This window comes from Myotis myotis, unplaced genomic scaffold (assembly GCF_014108235.1).
Source record: "Myotis myotis isolate mMyoMyo1 unplaced genomic scaffold, mMyoMyo1.p scaffold_m19_p_2, whole genome shotgun sequence".
Classification (NCBI taxonomy): domain Eukaryota; kingdom Metazoa; phylum Chordata; class Mammalia; order Chiroptera; family Vespertilionidae; genus Myotis; species Myotis myotis.
The window spans coordinates 22,153,053-22,179,698 of NW_023416324.1; the positions used below are offsets into that span (position 1 = coordinate 22,153,053).

The window sequence follows — 26,646 nt, forward strand, 5'->3', positions numbered from 1 at the left end:
TTCATTCTGGTGGGAAGGAAAAGGTGGCTACCTGGCTAACCCCTCCTACTAAATAAATCTTCCCTACTCCCGCTCACTGTCCGGGGGACTAAGAAATCCCCACCCAATGATTTTAAAATAAACTCCTAAATATATCAAGTCTCAGGCAAAGATCTGCACAGAGGGCTGGGAGCAGCTGACCAGCTTCCCCTCTTCTGAGCTCAGAATGGCCTGTGCACTAATGTTCTGGATGAAAGTCTCATCTATCAGTGCAGGCAAGACCTGCTCAAGGGCAGGAGTGGGCTCGGCAGGACTGTGAATGGAGGTGCTCAATCCTTTTTAATGCATCCAAAGCATTTTCAGGTCCATTTCCTCATTCAAGCCATACACTTGCCACAGGTGGAGGCAGTCTATAGAGTCCTGGACCAGGTCTGCCCGTGACAAAAAGCATAGCAGTACCTCGGCCCTTCCCACAAGCAGGCCCAATGGCCAGCGTGCCTGATGGGAAACGGCAATTCTTGGCTGGGTTGGTTCATCCCCTGGGGTCTCTGCTGACCTGGCTGTGGCTCTGACTTCGTGCTCTTGCTCAGCTCCTCCCCTCACCCACCATTACACCGGGGGCTGGGCCTGTCCTTAGGGGCTCTTGATGATCGGCAGGGGTCCTATAGACCTACAACTCACCACACTGGTCCCTTGGTCTGGCCTTTATCTTTTTCTCAGCCCAGAAAGCTCTTTTATGGAAAGGAATAATAGGCAGCTTAATTTTTAAAAAGTTTTTTTAAAAGTTGCCTTTCATTTTAGATTCAAATTTCTTAAGGATATTTTGATTTTTTTTTCCCTGTGGAAAAGTGAAATATGCATCCCAAAAGCATTATTTATAATTACAGTATATTTATGACTCTCATTTACTATGTGCCATGTACAGCTATCAGTATTTTTGCATATTATATATTAATTTCGTCCTTGAGACAACCCTATGAGGTAGTTACAACCCTATATTTTCATTTTAAAATGAGGAAATTGAGATACAGTACAGAGAAGTTAATTGACTTGCCCAAGGTCATAGAGACAGAGAACAATGGTGCTAACTTCCAAAACCAGGGGTCTGGCCTCACAGTCTGTGCTCTGAACCATTGGCTGTGCTCAGAAGAGGCTTCACACGTTTGGGAAGGGGTCCTTCCTGAAAATTCCCCCTCTTGTGCTCTGAGGGCTTCATGTCTCATTGTTAGAAATCTCCATGGTTAAGGTTATTCAAATTTAGCTATAGCTCTTTGCTAGAACAAGATCTCTTAATAAGTGGAATTTGTCAAAACTGGTTCAATACTGTTTCTGTATAAATATCAAATGTAGAGATAATAAGAATTATTAATATCTTGGGTCACTATTTCTGAGAAGTATACTTTCTGGGATTTAAAATATATATACCTTTCTCTAAAATGTTTCAATTATTGCCCTAGCCGACTTGGCTCAGGGATAGAGCGTCAGCCTGCGGACTGGGAGGGTCCCGGGTTCGATTCCAGCCAAGGGCACATGCCTGGGTTGCGGGCTTGGTCCCCAGTAGGGGGCATGCAGGAGGCAGCCGATCAATGATTCTCATCATTGATATTTCCATCTCTCCTTCTTCCTTCCTCTCTGAAATCAATAAAGAAATATATTTAAAAAAATAAAAATAAATACAATGTTTCAATTATTGTAAGTAGAATATAATTTTTATTTTGTAATTTAAAAATAATCAGTACAGTATTTGATTGATTTAATCAATAAAATATGCCTTCTATGGTAGGCATCCTCTAAGATGCCCTCTGATTCTCCCCCTTCCTGGTTCTTAGACCATTGTGTAATATCCTCCCTTTGAGAAACTTACCTCTAACCAACAGGATATGGCAACATGGAGGGGATGAATTTCTATGATTAGGTTGCAGAAAACTGACTGCTGTCTTGCTAGTACTCTGACTTTCTTACTAGTAACTTGCATGCTTTGATGAATTAAGCAACCATGTTAGAAGGGCCCACATGGCAAGGAACTGAAGGTGACCTTCAGCCAACAGTCCTTGAAGAACTGAATGCTCCATGCACCCTGGACTGACTGGCTTTGACTGCAGCCTTGAGAGAGATTCCTGACCTACAGAAGTGGTGAGATGACAAATGTGTATTGCTTTAAGCCACTAAGTTTTAGGGTAATTTGTTATGCAGCAATAGGTAACTAATTTACTTTCTTTATAAAAGTAGTGGATTTTTGAGACATCAATAAATCATCATACAAGTTAATATAAAATAGAAGATCTAATATGATTGGCATCAACAAATATCTGAAGTCATGCACATGTATTGTAACCACATCTGTGTCAGAACCATCTAAGGACCCTCAATCTTTTGCAGTCAGGTTGCCTTTCAGGGAAGCAGTGGCTCTAGAGCAGGTTGAGAATATGAGTGTTTGTGTGTTTTGTGTGGGGGTGTCTTTCACAATCAACACCCCCATTTTCAGGCCCAAAGGTGCTTTAGGACAAGGACAACCCAAATAGGCCAAGTCCCCCCTGTCAACTTGAGAAACCCCTTAGGAGAGACCTCTCTGTCCCACCATCAGATTGTCAACTGTCGCAGGCTGGATTCCTCCTCCCGTGTCTTCCCCCATCTTTACCCCCTAGCTCAGAACCCTGCTCACAAAGGGGCTCAGATGATGTGAAAAAGAGGCCACCAGACGGCACAAACTCAAGAATAGAATAGAAACACACAAACTCAAGAAATGCATTTCTCTGCTCCAGTTTATTCATCTTGGCTCAGACTCAACATGCAAGAGCTAGACACAAGTCCCCAGGGTCGCTGTCTCAGCCTCACTTCCCATTGCTTTCACCCACCCACCCACCTAGAGATAGAAAGAGCCCCCACATTTTACAGATAGGAAGACTGAGAGCCAGAGGTAGGATCAGTGACCTCCATGCCACTGCTCACCCATTAGGATCTTGCAACCTCTTGGCTCCCAGAAGCAAAACAGAGAGCTTGGCTACCTTAGTCTTTGGCTCTCTCCAGAATTCACCAGCTCTCCACCTCACAGAGCTTCTGCTGGAGCCTGTCAACTCCCATTTAGAGGGCCATTCAGTGATGAAAGGGGGTATGACTCAGCATCCTAAGAGTTTACAGGGGGAGGGCTGACCCTGCCCTCTGCCCACTCTTGAAAGAACTGTGGCTCCTCCTGGCACAGGCAGTCTGATTTCAGGGAAAAGAACCAAACTAATTCAACATCGAGTGCTGCTAAATCCAGAGAGGCACAGCAAGTAGAGGCACACAGACAGAAGCGAGATTTTACCCAACAGCCTGGGAACACTTTGTCCATTCCTTGCAAGCTTATTAGCACACATTTCTTTTCATCAGAAGCTTAAATCAGTATGGTCTGTAACAGCTCCTTTGCAGTGGAGAGGAGCTGGTTTGTGGTTTGTTTGGAACTGGCATTTAAGAATTCCCGCCGAGACCAGTTTGGCTCAGTGGATAGAGCGTCGGCCTGCGGACTGAAAGGTCCCAGGTTCAATTCCGGTCAAGGGCATGTACCTGGGTTGCAGGCACATCCCCAGTAGGAGATGTGCAGGAGGCAGCTGATCAATGTTTCTCTCTCATTGATGTTTCTAACTCTCTATCTCTCTCCCCTTCCTCTCTGTAAAAAATCAATAAAATATATTTAAAAAAAAAAAAAAAAAGAATTCCCCAACTCCTATTTTTCACAGGGTTCTACCATGATCATCTCCACAACCCCATCTCCCACATGCTGGGAGGCAGAGTTCAAGAAAGACAGTCCCTGTCTTCTTCTCTAATGCCACCCCCACTCCTGCCATCGTGTCAATCACCACCCCCAGCTCCCCTGCCTGATACTAATTCTCTACCAACTGCTCTGGCAAAATTGCAGCCAAAAAGCCTTGACAGGCCAAAGCGGCTACCATCTACAGCAAATCCATGGTCAGGGACAACAGCCTTAGCAGAGCAAAATCTAGGAAGAGTGAGGGGAAGGTGAAGGAGGGGTGGCCTGGGAAACCCCAAGAAACCCTCTTTCCATGGAGCAGTGGGGCCCTGTGGAGAAAAAAAAACTATAGCAGGTCATGGGTAACATAGGGTGTGGACGGATGCCCCACATGTGCAATTGAATATATATTTGTACACCCTTGCTCAGGAGTCTGCCTGCAAATACATGTTCCTAACATACACTTCCCAGGCCTCACCAGCACACATGCACCCCTATTTATAGGCCTACACAAACAAGAGTTCACTCATATACACCCACCACAAGCCTCAACATTCAAACCTACTCATTGGCACACACTTCTTTTGTGTATACAGTTGACCCATGAGCAATGAAGGTTTTAGGAGTGTCGATCCCTGAAACAGTCAAAAATCCATGTAGAACTTTTGACTCTCCAAAAACTTAACTACTAATAGTCTGCTGCTGACCGGAAGCCTTATGGATAACATAAATAGTCAATTAACACCTATTTTGTATGCTATATGGATTATACACTGTATTCTTACAATAAAGTAAACTAACCAAAATGTTATTACTCTCTTACACATACACCATACATACATAGATGGACACATTCACACAGGCCTGCACATAATTTAGGCTGTGTATATATACAGCACACATAAGCTGATGCCTGGCACATGTTAGCACATACATACTCACTTATGCTTACCTGCACTCATACCAGCTAATCATATACTTGTACACAATCTCACACATGCCTGCAAATATATACATATACCCAGAGAGGCACACTCTTAATCCTAGTCCTAGGGCCTGGACGGTGCTGCCTTATGTTGGAGACAGCGGATAAGCTCCTTTCGGTTGTCTAGGATGGTGTCGAAGCTCTCCTGAAGGCGGGCCTGCTGGTCAACCAACTGATGCTGCAGGCCTCGGATCCACTGGAGCAGGGCCAGGCGGCGGTACATCACCAAGTGCATGTGGTGTTTCTCCTTCTCCTGCTCTTTGTAGCGCTCTTGAGCCTGCAGCTTCTGCACAGCCTGGGCCACCGAGGGCAGAAGGGGATCTGAAGGCCCAGGGCCGTGAGGAGTCCCACAGGAAGGCTCAGGGCTGCTACTAAGGCTGTCAATGCTCAGGGAGCTGCTGGCATAGCCATTGTCCTCCAGAGGGGAGCAGATTGTGCCGGTACCACTTATCTTCTCAGGCTCAGCTCTGGGGATCTCTGCTCCCTCTGGTGGGCTGCGGAGCTCCCCCTCAGGGAGTCCAGGGTCCTGGAAGGCCTGGTTGTCAGAGGGCAACTCGGAGGAGCTCCTCATCAGGATGGGCTCCACTCGGTCTGGCATCCCATGCCAATTCTCATTGGCGTCCTTGGCACTCGCCATGAAGTTGGAGTTGCTGTCTGGATGAAACTCAGGCTGACATACTCCAGGAGGTGGGCCCCCCAGCAACTGGCCCCCCTCAGCTACCCCTGGCTGGATGGCGAACATCTGGTCTGCAGAGGGGAAGCAGAAGAATGAGTCAGAGCAGGACAGGGTGGGTGTCCTGACAGAGTGGAGGCAATCAGCAAGCTGCTCCTCCTCCAGTCCCTTTCCCTGTACTCTGGTAACACCTCCCTTCCTGGTTTTCCTCCTCCCTTTCTGTCTGCTGCTTCTCAGTCTCCTGCACAGCGTTACCCTCAGCCCTCTGAGGCAGGGTGTCTTCTCATTCGATGCACTTCTCCCCAGATGACCTCATCCTCTGCTGTAGCTTCAAGGAGCATCATGTGTTGGTGACTCAGATCTGCCTCCAGCTCAGATCCAGCTGCTTTCCAACCCTGCAACCAACCACAGGCTCCTCAAATTCTACGTGTCCAAACAGCTCTTCCTCTTCAGTGACCTCGGCAAACTGGCCCCACTCTCCATCCGGCATTCTAGTCAGACACTTGAGAGCATCCTGGACCCCTCACTCTGCTTCCTTTCCCATCTCACTGGCCACGAAATTCTGAGAAAAACACCAAACCCTCTGTGTGTGTAGGTACATGCAACTCTCCTCACTTTCACTTGGTTTAGGCCATTTCTTACCTGAACTACTGACTGCCACAGCTTTTTCTCTGATCTCTCTGCCTCCAGTTACAAATGTAAATTTGATTCATCACAGCTCCCTAAACTCCTGCTAAACTTCTACATGGCCTACAAGGCTGTGCTTCATCTGGCTCCTGCTCATCCCTCCAGACTTGCCTCTTGCCACTCTGCCCCTCCTGCCACACCAAACTGCTCAGAGATCTCAGAAATGCACCATTACTCTCCTCCTGCAATCCCCTTGGCCTACGGTACCCTTCCTCTCCCCTCCCCTCTAAGGTCCTTCCTTCTCCACCCACAAATTCCTTTTTATACTTCAAAACTCAGCTCTAATATCCCTCCCCCATCTCTGAAGCCACCCTGCCCCAATATACACAAACACACACAGTTAACTGCCTTCCTCTGCCCTGGGTACACACTGTCTAATTCATGTTTGTTTGTTTCTTGTCCCCAACACATAATGGGTGGTCAGTAAATGTCTATTCAATTTTTTAAAAACTCTCTTGTAAAAGCAGCTTACAAATCCAGCTCCCAGACTAGATGGGGAACTCCTCTATATATCCTCCATCATATTCCCAGGAGCCAGCATGGAGCTTGGCACTAGCAGGTGTCAGTCCATACTTGCTGGGTGAGTGAGTGCAGGAGAGGGTGGGCTGAGTGGGATATCTGTGCTCAGGAAGAGCAGCAGGAGGCGCCTGCCGGCTGCTCAGGGCTGGCCCCGCTGGTCCAGTTCCTTCCTCTGCCCAAGGAGGACCCCACCTCCCTATGGACAAGCCTCTTGGACTTTGCCTCCGTCCCTCCATACCTACTATCCTGTATCCCTGCCCCTAACTTGCTCCATCTTGATGTCCCGGAGGGAGGACATACAATTCTTTCCTCCTCAATAACCCCCTTCTACCAAAATTAGGGTTTCAATTGACGAGAGGTTTCTCCTGCCCACTATCACTAGAATTAGAAAATTCGGGTATCAGTAAGAGTGAGACATAAGGTAAGTGACAGGGACCCTCCCCACATCCAGTAGTGGGCAGAAGTCTTGGGGTGGGGGTGGGGGATGGTGTAGGGACAGATCCTTTATAACCTTCACACTCTCCGCTAAGCGAGGCGCCTGGAGATCTTCCCCACCCAAATGTTTCCTTTTTCCTAAACTTGGGCGGGGCGTGAAGGAAGCTGGGATGTGTTGGTTGGTGGTGTTACGAATCGCGGGGGTCTCAGAGACGGTAAAATGGGAACCCAGACACCCCAGAATCGGGTTTCTCTCTCTAATCCGCAACTTGCCGGGGTTTGGGGGGTGGTGGGGAGGTCGCTCTGTGAGGATGGGGGCGATCGGCCTCCCGCCCTGCCTAGCCTTGCGGGAAAGGGAGACTCCCCAAGACAGAGAGTAGATACCATCCTTCCCTAATTTCCCCATAGGAGGCAGCTGAGCGTAGGCTGCGACTTCCCTCCTGGCCCCCCAATCCCTACGGCTGAGCCCCAACCCTCCCCCTGGGGCCCCCGACTCACGGCCTGGAGGCGCCCGCCCCGGCACCGCCAGCTCTGGTTCCACTGGCCCCGCGGCGGGAATCGCCCCTCCGGGCTCGGGGTCCCGTGGCCTGGGCGTCCACGCGGGTCGGGCGTGGGGTGCAGGGTTCCTGAGCTGCGCTCCCAGCTCCAGGCGTGGACTGCGGAGCCCGGCGGCGTCAGCGCGTGGGGCGGGGCGGCCTGGCCCACGTGGGCCGGTCCGGTTTCCCGCGGAGAAGCGCAGCCCTCCGCCTCCCCGCCTGCGCCTTCCGCAGCCTTGGCCGAGGCCTGGCAGGTCCGGTGTTAGTTCCTAACCGCCCTCACTGGGCGCCTCTCTGCAGAGAGAGTGACAGTCTCAACATGAAAATCTGGGCATGCCACCACCCGCCTGCCTAGAACCCCTGATGGCGTCCCCATTGCGGGGTAAATCCTTCAGGCAGCATCCTCCGGGCTCTGAGCATCCGTCTTTCCCGCGTCAGCCTTTGAGCTCCATCTCTGCAGTCGGGCCTGCGGCTCCGTCCTGCCATGCGGCTGTTGCACACACTGTTCCTTCTGCTGAACATCCCCTTCCCCCTCTCATATTTTAGACCTCTTCTCAGATCAGCCTTCTCTGGTACTATCCCTGAGCACTTTGTTCCTTTTCTTCACAGCATTTATCACCGTTGGAAATTATGTATTCATTTTGTGCTTATTTAATGAAAGGTACGTTTTTAAGAGCAGAAAGAACACCTGCTCTGGGACAGGCATGGTGCCAGTGCAGTGAGCTCTCCTGTTTGTATTTACTGAAGCCTGACCCCCTCACTCCCTTCCTCCTTGGGGGAACCGGGTAGGGTTTGGTGGTTCAGTTTGCAATCAAAGAGAACAGAGGAATTTCTGGCTTCAATCGTAAAACCAAAAAGCACTGGCTGGTGTGAAGTAAGTTAAGGTTTCTTATTTTAAGTTCCCGGAAAGAAGACTGGGACAAATTTAGCCTTCAGGGCACATGAGCTTCCAGGGGGGTCCCTTCCACACCCCGGTTTTATTGAACAAGCTATGCAATTGGCTACACCTTCCTCATGTACCCCCAACCCCATTCACCCCATTTCAAAACTAAACTAATACGGATTCATTGTTTTTTTTTGTTTGATTTTTTAATATATTTTTATTGACTTTAGAGAGGAAGTGAGAGTAATAGAAACATCAATGATGAGAGAATCACGATTGGCTGCCTCCTGCACACCCCCCACTGGGGATCAAGCCTGCAACCTGGGCATGTGCCCTGACCGGGAATTGAACCTATGACCTCTTGGTTCATAGATTGATACTCAACCACTGAGCCACACCGGCTGGGCTCATTGTTGAATAATACAGTTAAAATATCTTGTCCCATCTCTCTCTCTCTCCTAATTTTTTGGGAGGTAACCAAAATTCTTAGTGGCCCTGTTTCAACAAGGCTATTAAAAATATAACAAATAAATAAATAAATAAATAAAATACCTTGTCTTGCCTGGCCTGAGTGGCTCAATGGCTGAGTGTCGACCTATGAACCAGGAAGTCACGGTTTGATTACCTGTCAGAGCACCTGCCCAGGTTGCCGGCTCCATCCGTGTGGGGCATGCAGGAGGCAGCCAATCAATGATTCTCTCTCATCATTGATGTTTCTATCTCTCACTCCCTCTCCCTGCCTCTCTGAAATCAATAAAAATATAATTTAACAAATAAATAAAATACCTTGCTTTCCTTCATCCCTTTCTATTGCTTTTTTTTTTTTAATGAGAAAGAATTCAACTCTGTGATCTCTGCTGGGACATCCTCTTCCAGTTTCAACTTGATTCAAACTCACCATTCTGCTACCTCAAGATTAAATGCAAATTAAATCACTCCAACCAATCCTATATACAAAAATAAAGGAGATGGAAGAGGGGAGAAAAACCATTTTATATTATGACATTTTCTATTTTTAAGAGGAAAAAGGAAATAAAAAGGAGAAGGCAAAAGTAACTGAAACTTTGGATACTCCCCCAGCTTAGAATATTCAGGTGGAGACCTCAGGTCTGAACTGAGTTTCCCTTTTCCTTTACCCAGTGCAAGCTCCCCTTGCCTTCAGCCACAGAGTTTTCTTCCTTGTGAGGTGACCCAAATCTTCACTCCTGAAGGCTCTGGGCTTCGATGGTTGGGATTATGCAGCTCTCCCCAAGCTATACAGCCATAGTCACCTGATTGTTTGGTGGGCCCAGAACAGCTCCTCCCCACTTCTCCTTTGGCTCTGTCTCTCCCAGCCCTAACCACGTGGATTAAACAGCAGTCTGATGAGTCCCAGGGTAGGACTGCGCCCTCCAGGTGAGTCAGTCTTTCTTGGGGACTTGCTGACATAAAATGAAAGGGAGACAAAGCAGGGAGATGTGAGCCTAGGGCTGCAGCAATCACATTTCCTGGCAAGTACAAGTCAGTGTGTAATAGGAGAAAATGATGCTGACACACAGAAGCAGAGACAAAAGACTGTCCTGGTGATGATCCAGTCCGTTTCCTGAGGCCTTTGTATACCTTCCAATAAGGCCCTTATTTCGCCAAGCCTAACTTGAGTGGGATTTCTTCCGCTCGTAATCAAAAGAACCGTGATTACTAGAACATCTCTGGGCCCCACTCATGCACCTCTCAGTCCTCATTAAATAGTAGCAACTCTATTTCCCCTGGTGGCCATCATCAGTCCAACCTATATGGTAACCTCCTTTCTTCTATTTCTCTAGTATTATGAGGAGCTTGGAATGTAGTGGAATCATCTTTGTGTTCCCTGGTTAGAAACATTCCTCCCAAGATGCTAAAGCCTCCTGACCATGCAGAACCTAGAATGTCAGAGAGAAAGTCATTAGGTACAATCACATAAGGCACCACACCTACTTCTACCCCTTCATATGTGTTCTGGCTACAAAAGACAACAAATTCTGGATTGACTGTTGAGTTAGAGTCTATATTGTATGTGCAGAGCCAGGCTTTGAAGGATGAATAGACGCTCACCGAGAGAAAGCAGGAAAAGACCAAGGAGACCATCTGTGGTATGTGTGTTGAGTGTGTTGAGACAACACAGGGAAGGCCAGTGTGACTGGTACATGTCGGGCAATAGAGGTAGGAGATGAAGCTGGAGGATAAAGTAAGCTAAGGGATGAAAGGTCTTGACGGCTATCCCTTGGAGCTGGGGCTTCTTCCGGGGGGCAGCAGGGAAATAACAGGGATCCCCCAGAGGTTCCTCATCAGAACAAAGCCCAGGCTCCCAGTGCTGGGGTACCAGCCACCTGCTTTATTTTCTTCCTGAGCTCATATCATCTGTCAACCTCCTCACATGGCTTTGGGAACTTAGGCAAATCAAACCATTTTAACCTTTTTAGGTTAAATAAAGATACTATGCCTTGAACGTTATTAAATAACGTTATAATACGAACATTGTTAGTTGGGATCCCAAGACCAGGCACACAGCCTTGGAGAACCTTTGATGTATCAGAGAGCCCTGAAGGCATATTAGAAGGAAAATCATTCCCCAGAATTAGCTCATCTCGGGAAGGAAAGGCCTACAAAGCTGGTGACCTAGTTGTTTTGTTCATCCATTTTCTCCTCAGCCTCTTAAAGGTAAAGTGCCACTCTAGTCTATCAAGAAATTTCTGTGACCATGTTAGGTAAGACAGGTCCACTCCCCACCCCCCATATGGCTGTTTTCTCAGCTATAAAATGAGGGGGGACGTACATCAAATCTGAAGCTAAAAATTTTTTTTTTGAAGGCTTGGAATCTTTTATTTTCGTGCAAAATATTTGCAATACACCCAATTTGAGGTCTCCTTTCTCCCCTGAACACCCCCACCCTAAACAGCTCCTCAGGGAGGGGATGTCCCAGGAAGCTTTTAAAGTTCAGTGGAACAGTTTCAAGTCCACTGCACCACATGAACTTGGGAGATGAATCCCGCCCCAACCTTTCCCTCCACTCCTGGAGGGAAAAGGGGCAAACTGATGGGTGTTTTGGAGCTGTTGGAAGAATGAAATAGACCCTTTTCCCCAAGGCACCTAAGTGGTAAACGTTCTCTCCCAAACTTCTCTTCCACCAGGAGTCCAGAAAAGTCAAATCCAAAGTCCTAAGGCTGTTTGAACACCCCAGAGCACACAGCAATGGGAGTGAGCTACATAGAAAATCTGATCTGAAGGAAGAATGAGAGAAGGGGTGCCTGTTCCACCCCCTTCCTAGCAGCTGCCTCTGTGGGCTCCATAATCCCCATGCCCTCTCCCCCACCCCATCCTCAGGCCGCCCACCTCTCCTCCACCCACCCCATTCATCAGTAGGAGGGCTCAGTATCAGCACAGCCTTTCAGGGCCTGACAGGTCCTTTCTGGGTGCCCCCCACATGTAACCACTTAACCTCTAGCACAAAGGGTTAGCCTGAATGGGCTTGGAGCCGGTGGCTCGTGCAGAGGGGGAGGCCTCAATAGGATTTGGGGAGCTGGGTGTATAAACCGCTCTGCTCCAGCAGCCCTCAATGGAGGAGCAGGAGTCGGGGCATGTGCCGAGGGGAGGAGCCCGGCAGCTGCATCCCGCCCCTGAACAATGATTTATTCATTCTCCTGGCACACACAGAGAACACAGGCCAGGGAATGTGGCCCCACAAATCGCCTTCGGCCTCTGCTGATTCCCATGGCAATCATTCTGTCTAAGAGCGCACCCTCATACTTGTAATTTGTTGCCTAAAGCCTGCAGTTCCCATAAGGAAATAGAGTACATTATGGAAGGCCTTTAGTAGCCTGAAGGTCAGGCAGGCAAACTTTGAATTGGGTCCATCCAGTCACAATCCCACTCTCTGAAAGCTTCCTGATCGGGTTTTTCTCTCACCCATTTCATAGCAAGAGAAACTGATATAGAAGAAGAAAAAAAACACAGAGCTTGGCCTGTCTCAGGCCTGGGGGAAGGAATGAGAAAGAAGCAGGGAGTTGGGGAGCTTAGCCTAGAAATAACTGACAGGTACCTGGAATGCTGGATGAGTTAATGGACGCTAACAAAAGGTGCCAAGTTTGCTGTCCCCACACGTCTCCCCAGCTCCCATCCTCCAGCCACACCTGGCTCCATTTCCTGGGAGAATTTTTGGGAGAACGTTGGGACTAGGGGAGAGAATGAAGACAGGTAAACAATGGTACTAAAATCTATAGATTGGGGGAAAAAATGTTGGGTGGGTAGGTGGTTTCAAGAAGCTAAATTGTGACGAGAATAAATGTGTTTTTCTCTCTCGCCTCCATACCTCATGTCACCAGGGCCAGATCACACACAAAAAAATCACCATAATAAATAAAACTAAAAATCAATAATGTTAGTAGAACAGGGAGAACCAGATTGAAGTGACCATCTTCAGACTGGCCCCTGGGCCTTCTGGCCCCAAGCTCATAATTACCTTGTCACACAGAAAACAAATCTACTGTGGGTGGTAAGTGTGGTGGGCTGGGGATTCTGGGCAAGGAGTTTGCCCAGCTGAGGAGGGGGGAGGGGTTGCAGGAGGAAGACAGATTGGCCTTCGGTGCTGGGGGAGGAGGGGAGGGAGGTTGAGACTGACAAAACTAAGGCCTAGACAGTTTCAGAAAGTTTTCTTCCCTTAGGCAGGAAGGTGGACATACTAAGGGAGGTGAGCCTGCCTAATACTGATACTGGTGGTGGGAAATCAGAGGGGACAGGAAAAGGCCCAGCCCACACTCGGAGGGCAGGTTGCTTTGATGCTGCTGCCCTCTGGTGGACAGAAAAAGACAGCACCAACACTGCCTATGCTGGAAACACTGGAAACTGCAGAGGGGTCTCTGTCCTTTCCTGTCCTAAAGCCTCCGCCACCAGGACTAGCACATTCGCAGGCTGGATTCAGGAAGCAGACTCAGACAGTTTAGCATGAAGGATGTTTATTAAGAAGTAGCCTTTGGCCCTGTCAGCGTGGTTGAGCATCGACCTATGAACCAAGAGGTCATGGTTCAATTCCCAGTCAGGGCACATGCCCAGGTTGCAGGCTGGATCCCGTGTGGGGTGTGCAGGAGGCAGCTGATCAATGATTCTCTCTCATCATTGATGTTTCTATATCTCCTCCTCTCTCCTTTCTTCTCTGAAATCCATTTTAAAAAAGTTGTTTTGGTGTTTGTTTTTTTAAAGAAGTGGCCTTTGGATCAACCTCTGTGGGAGGGGACAGAAGCTGAATTGCCATGCCCTCAGCCTATTTCTAGGGGAGCTCTGAAAATAGAATGTCCCATCAGAATTGTCTGGAAATGAGCTGAGATGGCCAGGCGTTAATACCCCTGTTGTCATTGGATGTAGGCTGTGCTGAAAAGGGGCATGATCTTGGACAAGGCGTTCTCTGCAGCTGAGGCAATCCCCAAAGGGGCTGGCTGCTGAAGGCAGTGTTCCTAGTAGCTGGGCCAACAAGGCTTTCATCAAAGTGGGGTGGGGTGGCACATCTCGGGGTCTATCCCACACACCACAGATACTCACTCAACATGTGGTAAGTGAATGGCAGAGTAGGATCATGTCTCAGGCTCCAGGCTCAATGGGACAGCACATAAGTCTCAGTTATTCAAGCTGTTACACACTGACCTTTGGAAATGGTCACAGGAGCCCTAATGCTGAGATTCATGGATTCATTCATTCAACAAGCACTCATTGAGGTTTACTATGTGCGAGGCCGGGAGGCAGACACTTTACAATTCTTTTTTACTTAATCCTCACCACTGTGGAGCTAGTATTAACTCAGATTATTCAGATGAGATCAAGTTAAGTGGCTTTCACAGTCCAATGACACTTAAAAAAAATGTCACTCACAAAGGGACAAGTGCTGTTGCCACTGCCAGATTCCTCGGGCCAGAAAGGGTCTTGGCTCTGTTCTGTGTGTGCATGTGTGTATGTAGAGAGATGGCGCGCTCTCTCTCTCTCAGCCAGAACACTTCTTCTATTGCTGTCAAGAGTCATGACTCCATGGCCTCCTGCTTCAATTCCTTACTAATGTTGCTACCCAGAGGGAACAGAACCCAAGGCTTTAAACATTCCTGGTTGTGCTCTAGCTGGTTTGGCTCTATAGTGTCAGCCTGCAGACCGAAGGGTCCCAGATTCGATTCTGGTCGAGGGCACATACCTCGGTTGCAGGTTCCTCCCCAGCCAGGGCCCTGGTCAGGGCATGTGCAGGAGGCAATTGATGTGTTTCTCTCACATCGATATTTCTCTTTGTCTTTCCCTCTCTCTTCCACTCTCTCTAAAAATCAATGGAAAAATATCCTCGGGTGAGGATTAAAACAAACAAACAAACAAACAAAACCATTCCTGGTTGTAATACACAGCTAGCTCCTTCCCTGGATATTTAAGGGAGAGACAACCTTATTCCTCAGTGTTCCTTGGCCATCTCATCATTAGAAAGTTATGAAATGGAAAGTTCTTCCCCTAATGTCTAACTTCCACAACTGCTGTGATCATTTGGGGATGACACCGAAGGAACAAGAGGTGGAGATTTCTGTGCCTTTTGCTAACCCACTGGTTCTGCTGGAGGCGAGAGCGGGAGAGAGAGAGAAAGCTGTCAGCTGCTGCTCTATTATAGCCCTGACATATTCCCATCCTTGGCCAATTAAACCTTTCAGCACTCCCAGCCACCAACATAAAGATTGTAGTTTTCTCATTTAGATTCCAGTCATAAAGAACTTGAAGGAAAAAGGAGGGGGAAAGCTTGGATGTCATGGAGCAATTTCTTTCTAAGTCTGACTACAGAGACATAAAGTACCCTCAACACCACACACACACACACACACACACACACACACACACACACACGCACGCCTTTCCTCCTGGGCCCCCAGAACCTAATTTTTCACATCTGGAAAACCCAGATGATTTTTGCCTGGGTCCATCTGGTTTTCCAAATAACCTGTCTATTTGATAAATAACGTAAGTTAAATTAGACAAGACAAATAAAGAGAGGGGTGAGCCCTCAGCTTTTTCCTTTCCCTCAGCCTCTGAGAAAGAGACGGGGGATAAAAAGCCTACATCACGACTCACTCCCAACCAACCCTGTCCCAGCACTTCCCACCCCTTAGTGATTCTCCAGCCTGGAGCTGGGAGCTGCCTCTTCACCCCCACCTCCAGCCCACCGGCCATCAAGAATATGAGACTGTGGTTCCTTCTAAAACAAAGGGAAAGAACCCAGGCATCCAGTCCCATAGTTTCTGCCAATCACCCTTAGGCTGTAGCTACTTCAAACCCCCCTTCCCCATTAGGTATCCCACCACAGGGAAAACCTAGATCAATAAACTGAAAATGAAAAACCTTTAAGGTGAAAGAAGAGAGGACAGAAAGGGAATGGAAAGGATGTGGATAATATAGACCAAGACAATACAACTTCTAGGGACAGAGATCTGGCACCTGGGTTTCAAAAGGTAAAAATCCAAGGTGACATTGGCCAAATACAAAGCCATGCCTACTTCCCTAGCTCACTATGAGAGTCCAGGCACACAGCTGACCTCCATCCTGACACAGCTAGCCATCACTGGTCCTATGATAGGCCCATGGGCTGGCAGTTGTGGAGACTGGTAAAGCCTGGCCTCTCTTTCCCAATGAGCCAGACCGTAAGAGGCCATCAGCACCAAGCCTTCCTCGGCAGTGGGCTAGCCAGCATTAGCTCAGCCTCAGTCATTTCACATTAATTTGTCCCTTTGATCCTAACTATAACCCTGGAGCTGAACCAAGCCATTTCCCGGTAGCTTCATTTTCCAGTGGAGGGGAAAAGTAGAAAGAATGACTTATGCAAGCTCATGTCACTTGTAAGTTACAGAGCAAAGACTTAAGGTCTCACATAGCAACCACCTAGATTCTATCCCACATTATACAGCTTTTAGGCCATTCATCGCCAAGCTTTTCACCAGTAGCTCTTCCGGGCTTCAGGTCACCCAGTGCTGAATAAGTACTTACTTGGGTATGTGCCAGGCACGACACTACCCAAAGCATACATTTCCGACAAAGCAGATATGGTCTCTGCTTTCACAGAATTAAGTCTGGGGAGGACAGACCTAAACATACATTAAGGTGGCAAATGGTGATTTTAATAAAAGGGATGGGAAACTAACATGGATATCCCATCACTGCCACCAAAAAAATAAAAATAAATTAAAAAAAGAAAAAAAAAACTAACATGGGTAGCCTAATTAAGAAAAGGGTGGTCATAGAAGTCATCTTTACATCTAAGCTAACAACTGGAGAATTATACATTAGCCAGACAAAGGTTGGTGGAGGGAAGGACATTCCGGGGATACGAAGGACATTGTGGAAGGCTCTGAACCAAGTGTAATGTGAATGGCAAGAGTGGATAGGAGGTTGAAAGGCAGAGCTGTACCACAGAGGGCCTTGTAGGTCATGAGTTTGAACTTGAGTATAATGGAAGGCATTGGAAGGCTTTAGTGGAGAAGTGGCATCCTCTAATTTATGTTTATACAAAGATGACCCTCTTGCTGCTGTGCACAGACTGGACAGAGGGAAACAAATAGGAATGGGGAGATCAGGAGACCACACTGTAGTACCCTGGCAAGAAGTTATCAAATCTTGGAAAAAGGCATTGGCTACAGTGCTGGGAGAAGTGAGCTGATTTAGGATGTAATTTGAAAGTAGAAATAATAGGACTTAGAGATTGTTTGATTATGGGACTAAGGAAGGAGGTGTCAAGAATCCCTTTCAGTTATAAAATAAAGTGATGGGGATATAATGCACAGCGTAGTGATTATTGTTACTACCACTATACGGCAGATTTCAAAGTTACTAAGGGATAGATCTTTTTTATTTTTTAAAAATATACTTTTATTGATTTCAGAGGAGAGATAGAAACATCAATGATGAGAGAGAATTACTGATTGGCTGCCTCCTGCACACCCCCTACTAGGGATCAAGCCCACAACCTGGGCATGTACTCTTGACTGGAATTGATCCCTGGATCCTTCGGTTCACAGGCTGACGCTCTATCCACTGAGCCAAACCAGCTAGGGCGTGGGATAGATCTTCAAAGTTCTCATCACAAGAAAAAGTATTTGGTAACTGTGTATGGTGACAGATGTTAACTAGACTTGTGGCGATCAGTCCACAATATATACAAATACCAAATGCCAGTATACACCTGAAACTAACTCAATATTATACACCACCACCAACAAAAGAAAATTCTTCCAACTCAGATTTGAAGGAATAAAATGAAATAAAAATTTTATAACTTAAAAAAAGAATGGCCTTCAGATTTTCAGCCTGAGTGACGGGGTGTGTGGAGGTGGCTTTTACTGAAATGGGAAACGGGAGGAAGCACAGGTTTGTAGGAAAACTGTAACATTTTAAAAGATGTTAAGTCTGAGACTCTTGAGACAACGGGCCTTTAAGAACTGGTCCGCAAAACATGCTGCAGTTGTGACACGGGCCATTTCTTATGCTTGTAGAGTAACACTTGACACAATGCAGTCACATACATTTTCCAACATAAGCTTCACGGTAACCCCGAGACGAGCATGCATTACTATCCTCCCTTCATAGGTATAAATGGAGGCTCTCAAAGGGTGGGGCAATATCTCTCAGCTTGGACCTGTGGCTGCCAATCAAAGGGCTGTAAAGACAGTTACCATTTTTGTTTTGTTTTTAATCCATACCAGAGGATATTTTCCCATTGTTTAGAGCAGTGATGGCGAACCTATGACACGTGTGTCAGAGGTGACACGCAAACTCATTTTTTTGGTTGATTTTTCTTTGTTAAATGGCATTTAAATATATAAAATAAATATCAAAAATATAAACCTTTGTTTTACTATGGTTGCAAATATCAAAAAATTTGTATATGTGACATAGCACCAGAGTTAAGTTAGGGCTTTTCAAAATGCTGACACGCCGAGCTCAAAAGGTTCGCCATCACTGGTTTAGAGAGTAGAATAGAAAGGGAAAGACAGAGAGAAACACCAATGTGAGAGAAACACATCGACTGGTTGCCTCCTGCACGGGCCCTGACCAGGGCTGGGATGGGGGAGGAGCCTGCAACTGATGTAATACCAGAATTGAACCCAGGATCCTTCGATCTGCAGGCCGACGCTCTAGCCACTGAGCCAAACAGGCTAGGGCAAGATAGTTATCATTTATATAAACTCTCCTGATCTGCACACTGAATCCAAAACACTTGGCAAGTAAATTTGATCCATTCACTGGAGTTGAGAAGCAGTGAGGGGACAAGTGCAGCAGCTCACTCCAGACCCAGAGGGCTGTCGGAGACAGCCTGAGAACAACATGCTCTCAACATTAGACAGGCAATGACCTAAGAAGGAGCATTCAATCTGGACAGGAAGGAAATCCTGCCCTCCAGGCATTGAAATTTATTGCAAAACTACATACATATTAAAACCTCTTTACATACATCTTCCTCATTACAAGATTACAAATATACAAACATGAAATCTGTCAAAGTCAGCATCTTGTGCATTAGAAACAACTGGAGAAAACCTATTCCCTAATTTCATCAATTAAATTGGTGTTCCCCACCTGTCAATAAAAAATTGGCACAATTCATCCAACTTCCCAAGTTCAACTCCGGATTGTGAAACCACATTATTCACAGGGAATGTTTTTCCTAAAGCAGCAGTGATAGTCAGTTCTGAGGGGGGAAAAAAATGCGTAAAATCTGAGTGCCTCATGGTAGTTTAGGGAAACTCAGGAGAATGATGGCAATTCTTATATCTACACTAATAAAAGAGAAACATGCAAGTTGGTGTCACTCTGCTATGCCCACCAGCCAATCAGACGAGTATGCAAATTAACCCAACAAAGATGGCGGTTAATTTGCATACACAGGCACATGGAGCGAACACTGAAGACAACGTAGAAGGAAGCCAAGTGCTGCAGAAGGGAGTGAAGCTGTGGAGAAGCAAGCGGGGCAGTGGAGACAAGAGGGAAGCAAGCAGGGCGGCGAAGGCGGGAGTGAAGCCTGCCTCAGAGGGTTTCGCTCCCTTCTCTGCTTCACTCCGGCCACAGCAAGCCCTATTCTTGCAGGGATCTTCCTGCAACAGGCCTCTAGTAATATATATAAAAGCCTAAGTGACTGTCCGACTGGTAGCTATGACACGCAATGACCACCAGGGGGCAGACGCTCAATGCACGGGCATGGAAACATGGAACAGACTGATGAATCTCACAGAGAAGGGGGGAGGGTGGAAAGAGATTAACCAAAGATCTTATATGCATACTAGAGGCCCGGTGCACGTATTCATGCACCGATGGGGTCCCTCAGCCTGGCCTGCAGGGGATCGGGCTGAACCGGGCAGTCCGACATCCCCTGAGGGATCACGGATTGCAAGAGGGTGCAAGCCAGGCTGAGGGACCCCACCAGTGCACAAATCCGTGCACCGGGCCGAGAGAGAGAGAGAGAGAGAGAGAGAGAGAGAGAGAGAGAGAGAGAGAGAGAGAGAGAGTGTGTGTGTGTGTGTGTGTGTGTATAAAATCCTCACCCAACATGCTTATTGATTTTAGAGAGGGAGGAAGGGCGAGGAGAGAGAGAGATTGATTGGTTGCCTTCCACATGCACCCTGAGCGGAGATTGAACCTGAAACCCAGGTATGTGCTCTGACCGGTAATCAAACCCCCAGCCTTTTGGTGCACAGGATGACGCTCCACAACTGAGCCACACAAGCCAGGTCTCTCTTAACAATATTTTGATTAAACTCCATGATGGTCTTCTCTCAAAATAGGTAATGAAGTATTAAATTGCCTCTGGTTATACTTCTTTTTGTCAGGATGAGAAGGGATGTCCTTGAACAAGTGTTTCAAATTGAGAATTTAGTCCCAGGAGAGAGCTCCCTGTCCCATGGGATATCTCATGTTGCATCTTCATTCTCATATACCAGAAAATTGGGGCCAACATCTTTCTGACTTGAGTACCTGTGTGAGTCCACATCATAAATGAAGCAAAGGTTTGCTGGACACTTGGGGCTGTCTTGGGAAGAGGAAACAGGAAAATGAAAAGGGCAAGACTAATGGACAGCCCAGAGGTGCGTAGGTCCTCTAAGAAGTAGCTCTTTCACTGGGTCCTGGTCACCATGGTACAGATCTGAGTGGCATGAAGGAGTCATGCTGGTACTGACAGTCACTGCTTTCTGTACGTTTCTGTAATGCCACACTTTTCCCTCCTCCTCCTCTTCCTCAAGCCCTCCTTTCACAAAGGTATCAACCCAGGAAGCTGCTAGGATAAAATGGCAAATATTTAATGAAGAAATTAAGTCTTCACCCAAGTATCCCATGAGTCAATGTTGTAAACCTTGCAGAATTAAGATTAGTGGCCAACCCAGGAAATAATACTGAGACAGGAAAGAGTTGTCCAGAGCCATGCAGTGGAAAGAACTGAAGTCTCTGTCGGCAATCTTAATGCATCGATTCTGAAGGAAGGTAAGACCCAGCCACATGAGCATCGATTCCAACTTTCAATGCCAGAACTTCTCAAAGCAGTCTCAAAGTAGGCACTGGCACCCCCCTGGTGTTAGCTTTCCAAGTATGTGAAGATGCTCTGCTTCGATCCTGAAGTGCTATCACTTGTTTTGAGGCGCTTAGGTGAAGGCGTTCTCGTTACGGATGGGCCCTTTCTCCTCACCTGGAGAGCAGAGAGAGAGTCACGGCCAGCTCAAAACCCTCATGGCAGTGCTTACCTTCAATCAGCTCTTTAGCTAATTTAACTCAGAGTTAAATCATAAACAATTAACGACAGAAAAAAAAAGAAACAAACAAACTTTCCAGAAATGCAAATCTGAAAACTGATTGCAATCCCCTTGTACCTTACTGAGGAGTGCAAGATTAACACCGCAGCATAAGACTTCATGCCGGAAATACGTACTTTTTAAAATTAACAAATAAATAAATTCTGCTTTGCGAAGCTATCAAATCAGGTCTCAAATTCCCTACCTGAGGCTTGGATGATTCCTTTGCTGCCTCAGCCTTGACAGGAGAAACTGTATGGAAGACAAAGTTTCTTGAATTTCGGGGAGCACTGGGGTTGAGGTCAGAGAGGGCAGCCAGTTTCTGAAGTACAGCTTTGGGCTGGTTTAGCAGTGAGCCTGTCTTTGGCTGAGGAAAGAAGAGTCATTTGGTATCAAAATCCAAGTGCCAAAGAAAGAATGAGAAGTCACTGTCTCCCTGAGGACATATTCCTACCCCGCTCGGTAGAAGAGAAATAGCAGGGTCCTTTGCCATGGACTTCTATTTCCTGCAGCCACCTCCCTCCCCCAATGAGAGTATTCCCCTAGCTTGACCTGGGCCTTTATAACACTGTAGATCATGACGTCAGGCTAACAATGTCCCCTACCAACCTGGTGGGCACTTCCCGGTCTGATGGCTTCAAAAGGATTTCTGAGTAAAGGTGTTGATTCTTGTATAAGCACAGTGCGACTGGCTGAAAAGAAAAAAAGACAGAGAGGCTTGTTCTGGGCAAAATTCAGGAGAATTACTTTTAAATCTAAACAAGCTAAGAGGCCTTTAACTAAACCAATAAACTAAAGCCACAGGAACTCTGATTACTTTATAATGGTGACTTGAAACCATATCAAGTGGCTACAAGAAGACAGCCAACCAAGCTGAACTTACTGACTAATCACTAACAGTAATAAGAAAAAGCAAGAATGGTAAAGTGTGGAGTATGTTTAAGAGCTTCAGCTCTGGAGTTAGATATATCTGGCTTCAAATTCCAGCTCAAACACTTAGGTATTTAATGCTGGGCAACTAAATAAAAAACCCAGAATTCATTCCTATGAACTATCTTAGAACATAAAGCAAAACCAGCTACCGACACGCATAAGTACAACATGCACAGCCCAACAGACAAAGATCCAAGAACACTGTCTCTCCCCGCTTCTTTAAGACAATATGAGACACAGGCCCATGACTAGGCTACAACAGCCGCTGAGGTTGGAGTCAGCTCCAGGGGACTAGACCCTGAGGACCAGAAGCTCACCATTTTTCTGCAATGCTTTGGCTGTAACTTTCTTGGCCAGCATCATAAACTGACTGTCTTCTCCAATTTCTTCCTCTTCAGGTGCAATTTTCCCCTGCTCTGCCTTTAGATAAAAATCAACATTAATAGAAGTCCACAACTCCCCCAAATAATTGGCATAGCCTGGATTGTGAAGCTAAGATACCTGGGATATCATTTGTTTTCCTTTTCTGCAACCTTTTCTTACTTTAGACCCCCCCAAAAAAGAGATTTTGGACAAAATCTCTTTTCAACAAACATGAAGAAATGCCCATGGTGAACCTTCTCTAAGCACAAAAGGAAATACAAGGATTAAAAGGATAATCAATATGCTGCCCAAGACTTGGAAACTATTGTGACAAGCTAGGCGACGAGGTCCTCTCCTCATACCCTAGGGTCAAAAGAGGTGAATTTCTTGCAAACTTCCTACCTGGTCCCGAAGCCACTGCTCTCGTTGAATTCGCTCCTTCCTCCATCTGGCTTCTGTCTCATCAAGCTGTTCCTCGATCTGTTCATCGTCAGAGTCTCTGTGGAACAAGTCCATCTGGGAGGCATCATCTAAAGCAAAGAGGTAAGGCATCAGCACTCTGTAATTCCCATAGGAGAGGCACCTGGACAGACACAAATGAACCCTTAGCATTTACCATATACTGGCACAAACTCTTCCCATCCACTAGTAGAAAATAATGGTTACAACCAGGTCCTCCACAACAGCCAGCTATGGTTTTGATTTCCATTTGCTTTCTAAAGACAACAACCAAGCCCGGCCAGCATGGCTCAGTTGTTGAGCGTCAACCTATGAACCAGGAGGTGATGGCTTGATTCCCGGACAGGGCACATGCCCGCGTTGTGGCTCAATCCCAGTGCGGGGAGTACAGGAGGCAGCCAATCAATGATTCTCTCTCGTCATTGATGTTTCTATCTCTCTCTCCCTCCCTCACCCTTCCTCTCTAAAATCAATTAAAAAAAAAAAAAAAGACAACCACCAAGATACCTATGTTTTTCCATCGAAATTTCCTCATTCGTCCAGGACCATCACTGTGCAGATCCCCATCAGCAAGGTACCTCTCTTGGTATAAACGGAGCTGTCGCTTATCATCATCCAACATTGTTTTCCTACAACAGGAGAAGTAATGGTGTTCAAATCGAACACCACTCTGGCTGATTATAGGGCTGCCTTAAGACATATCCCATTACTCGGAAGGGCTTGTTGGGATACTGACATGTGTATTTTCTTGATTTGACTCTGTAGTTCCTCATCAGAAGGAAGTACTTCATCAATTATGTCCTCTTCATATTCATCAATCTCTTCCCCATCATACTCGTCTTCACTTCCCACATCACTCCCTGACACCTCGGCCTCATCCTCCAGGTATCTCTTCAATCTCCTGGAAAATAATTTTGAAGAATAGAGAACGCAACAATGAATACACACACAGAATATGGAAGCAATGAGAAAAGTAGGATATAGAGCCACCTCAAACAATGTTACATTTAACTTTATAGTAATACATTTTGATAACACTTAAATGTCTATCATTTCATAATACTGTGTGCCAGTAACTGTGCTTTACAGACACTGTTGCCTTATCTTAGGAGGGGGTATTATTATTCCCTTCAATTTACAGTTGAAGGAACTGAGACTCAGAGAATAAACTACTTACCCAAGGTCACACAGATAGGAGGTAGCAGAGCCTGGATTTAATCAGGTTGGTGACTTTAAAGTCAGAGCTCTCAATCTCCTCTATACATTTGAGACATACCTGCTAAAAGGTTCAAACTATCTTGTTTTGTATTTAAGCTCACCGGGAGACACAATGGTACAGAAAGGAAATAGACTTGGATCTCTTACAATCCACCAAGACCCAAGTTATAGGCATGACTGAGGCTCAGAGTTACTGGTGATCAAAACCACTGCTACTTACTTCTACAGTTCCCACTGAGAACAAATCTGCTGCCACTCTGAGTTCAAAGTCCTATTATCCATGGCCATGCCTGGCAGAAGTTTGATGGCTTTCTGAAAGCTGATTTTTATCAAAGACTTGTTTTTAAATTGATTTGAGAGAGAGAGAGGAGCAGGAGAAAGAGATAGAAAGAGAGGGAGGGGCATCAATTTGTTGTTTCATTTATTTATGCATTCATTGGTTTACTCTTGTATGTGCCCTGACCGGGGATCGAACCCGCAACCTTAGCATGGGGATGATGCTCTAACCAACTTAGCTACCTGGCCAGGGCCTTGTTTGTTTGTTTTTAAGTTGAGTTTCTCTAAATCCTAGCATTTCTGCAGAATTCTTTGAGGAGTTCAACTGTTAGCTGTCATTCTTTATAAGATTTCATTAGGATTCTGCAGTTAAATATGGTTTAAGATCCACTGCTTTAGAAAAATCTATAGATGATCCACAGCTGTATAAGATAGTTAATTCAACAAGTGATAAATTAGAACCAAAAACTGATTTTAATAGGATGGAATGATGGGCTAAAAACAATAATATAAATCTAGTAGGAATCAATATGATCCTATATGGGAATCCCAAAAGTCATCCACATCCTATATAATAAAAGGCTAATATGTAAATCGACTGAGTAGCAGAACAATTGGTCACTATGATGTGCACTGACCACCAGGGGGCAGACACTCAACACAGGAGCTGCCCTCTGGTGATCAGTGTACTCCACAGGGGGAGCGCCACCCAGCCAAAAGCTGGCTCACAGCTGGCGAGCGCAGTGGCAGTGGTGGGAGCCTCTCTCGCCTCTGTGACAGCGCTAAGGATGTCTGACTGCCACTTAGGCCCGTTTTCTGCAGGGAGGGGGCCTAAGCCAGCAGGCAGACATCCCCCAAGGAATCCTGGACTGTGAGAGAGCACAGGTCGGGCTGAGGGACCCCTCCCCAACAACCCCCTGCACAAATTTCATGCACCGGGCCTCTAGTAAAGTATAATACTCAATGCCTATTAAAATGTTCTTAATAAAACTTGTAACATCATGGGAAAATGCTTATGAATACACTAAGTGGGAAAGAAAGCAAAATTGTACATATAAAATATTATACAGATCCCAACTATATAAAAATATATGCATAATAAAAGTTAATAGCCACCATCATCAAGATTCTGGATGATGGACACAGATGACTTTTATTTAATCTTTCTATATTCTTTTATTTTTATTATTATTTTTTTAAAATATATTTTGATTTTTTACAGAGAGGAAGGGAGAGAGATAGAGAGTTAGAAACATCGATGAGAGAGAAACATCGATCAGCTGCCTCCTGCACATCTCCTACTGGGGATGTGCCCGCAACCCAGGTACATGCCCTTGACCGGAATCGAACCTGGGACCTTTCAGTCCGCAGGCTGACGCTCTATCCACTGAGCCAAACCAGTTTCGGCTCTATATTCTTTTAAATATTCTAAAATAAATGGCTTACTTTCATGATCAGTACAACAACAAACTAAGAGGAAGAAAACCTGGTATGAGAGTAATTCATAGGGAAAAAGATCCAGGAAATCTAGTTGACTACTAGATCCTCAGGGTCTACTGTGACTCAGCTCCTATGACCTTTGGTTACATTCTAAAGAGTATGCTATGCATCCAGAACAAGGAATATGGTCAGACACACTTGAAGGTAAAGAGAATATCCAGTATGTGAGAAGTATGGAAACAATGTCATGTGGGAAACAGCTGAAGGACCTCGTATACTTCCTTAAGCACAGAAATCACTTAAGGAAGACATGACCATCTTTGAATACTCAAGAGATAACATGTGAATGGATTTTATGCTAACCACAAAAAACAGAACCAGCAAATTTAGATTAAAAGGTGGCAACAGAACCATCAGAACTTTCTAGCAACTGAAGGAATGAATATAATACCTACATTTGCCTTTTCAACTTCTCAGATTGCCTCAGGAGCTCTTCTTCATCATCATCCTCATGGTCGTCCAGGGCCTCATGTTCATTACCAGAGTCACTGTGTTCATCCTGCAAAATCATATGGGATCACACCCACGGCCAGGCAAAGTAAAATGTGTCCTCAACTAAAACAGGATTTACAAACTTCTGCCCAAACTTCTTCTACGAAATTGCTCCTGACAGATGCCAAACTAGAATTTTCAAGAACTCAGACTAAGAAAGAAACCCATATAGCAGCACTACACGAAGTTC

The 26,646-nt window shown here is 46.1% G+C and overlaps 2 protein-coding genes across 3 annotated transcripts in view; both read right to left on the reverse strand.

The window, feature by feature from the left end:
* Window positions 1-1,687: 1,687 nt before the first annotated feature.
* Window positions 1,688-7,957, reverse strand: CUNH1orf216 (chromosome unknown C1orf216 homolog). Its single transcript, XM_036351992.1, has 2 exons — window positions 7,504-7,957; window positions 1,688-5,438 (listed from the first exon to the last, which is right to left on the reverse strand). The coding sequence occupies exon 2, from the start codon at window positions 5,431-5,433 to the stop codon at window positions 4,756-4,758; it is 678 nt and encodes a 225-aa protein (XP_036207885.1). The 5' UTR covers window positions 5,434-5,438; window positions 7,504-7,957; the 3' UTR covers window positions 1,688-4,755.
* A 12,081-nt stretch (window positions 7,958-20,038) lies between these two features.
* The window catches only part of CLSPN (claspin), a 29,230-nt gene continuing 22,622 nt past the window's right edge, over window positions 20,039-26,646 (reverse strand). For both annotated transcript variants that reach the window (XM_036351684.1, XM_036351683.1), the window contains exons 18-25: window positions 26,360-26,463; window positions 23,707-23,871; window positions 23,478-23,599; window positions 22,914-23,041; window positions 22,466-22,568; window positions 21,825-21,907; window positions 21,421-21,582; window positions 20,039-21,112 (exon numbers count right to left, since the gene is read on the reverse strand). In XM_036351684.1, the coding sequence (XP_036207577.1) occupies window positions 21,002-21,112; window positions 21,421-21,582; window positions 21,825-21,907; window positions 22,466-22,568; window positions 22,914-23,041; window positions 23,478-23,599; window positions 23,707-23,871; window positions 26,360-26,463 (978 nt within the window). In that variant the 3' untranslated portion in view covers window positions 20,039-21,001. The remainder of the gene's footprint in view (window positions 21,113-21,420; window positions 21,583-21,824; window positions 21,908-22,465; window positions 22,569-22,913; window positions 23,042-23,477; window positions 23,600-23,706; window positions 23,872-26,359; window positions 26,464-26,646) is intronic.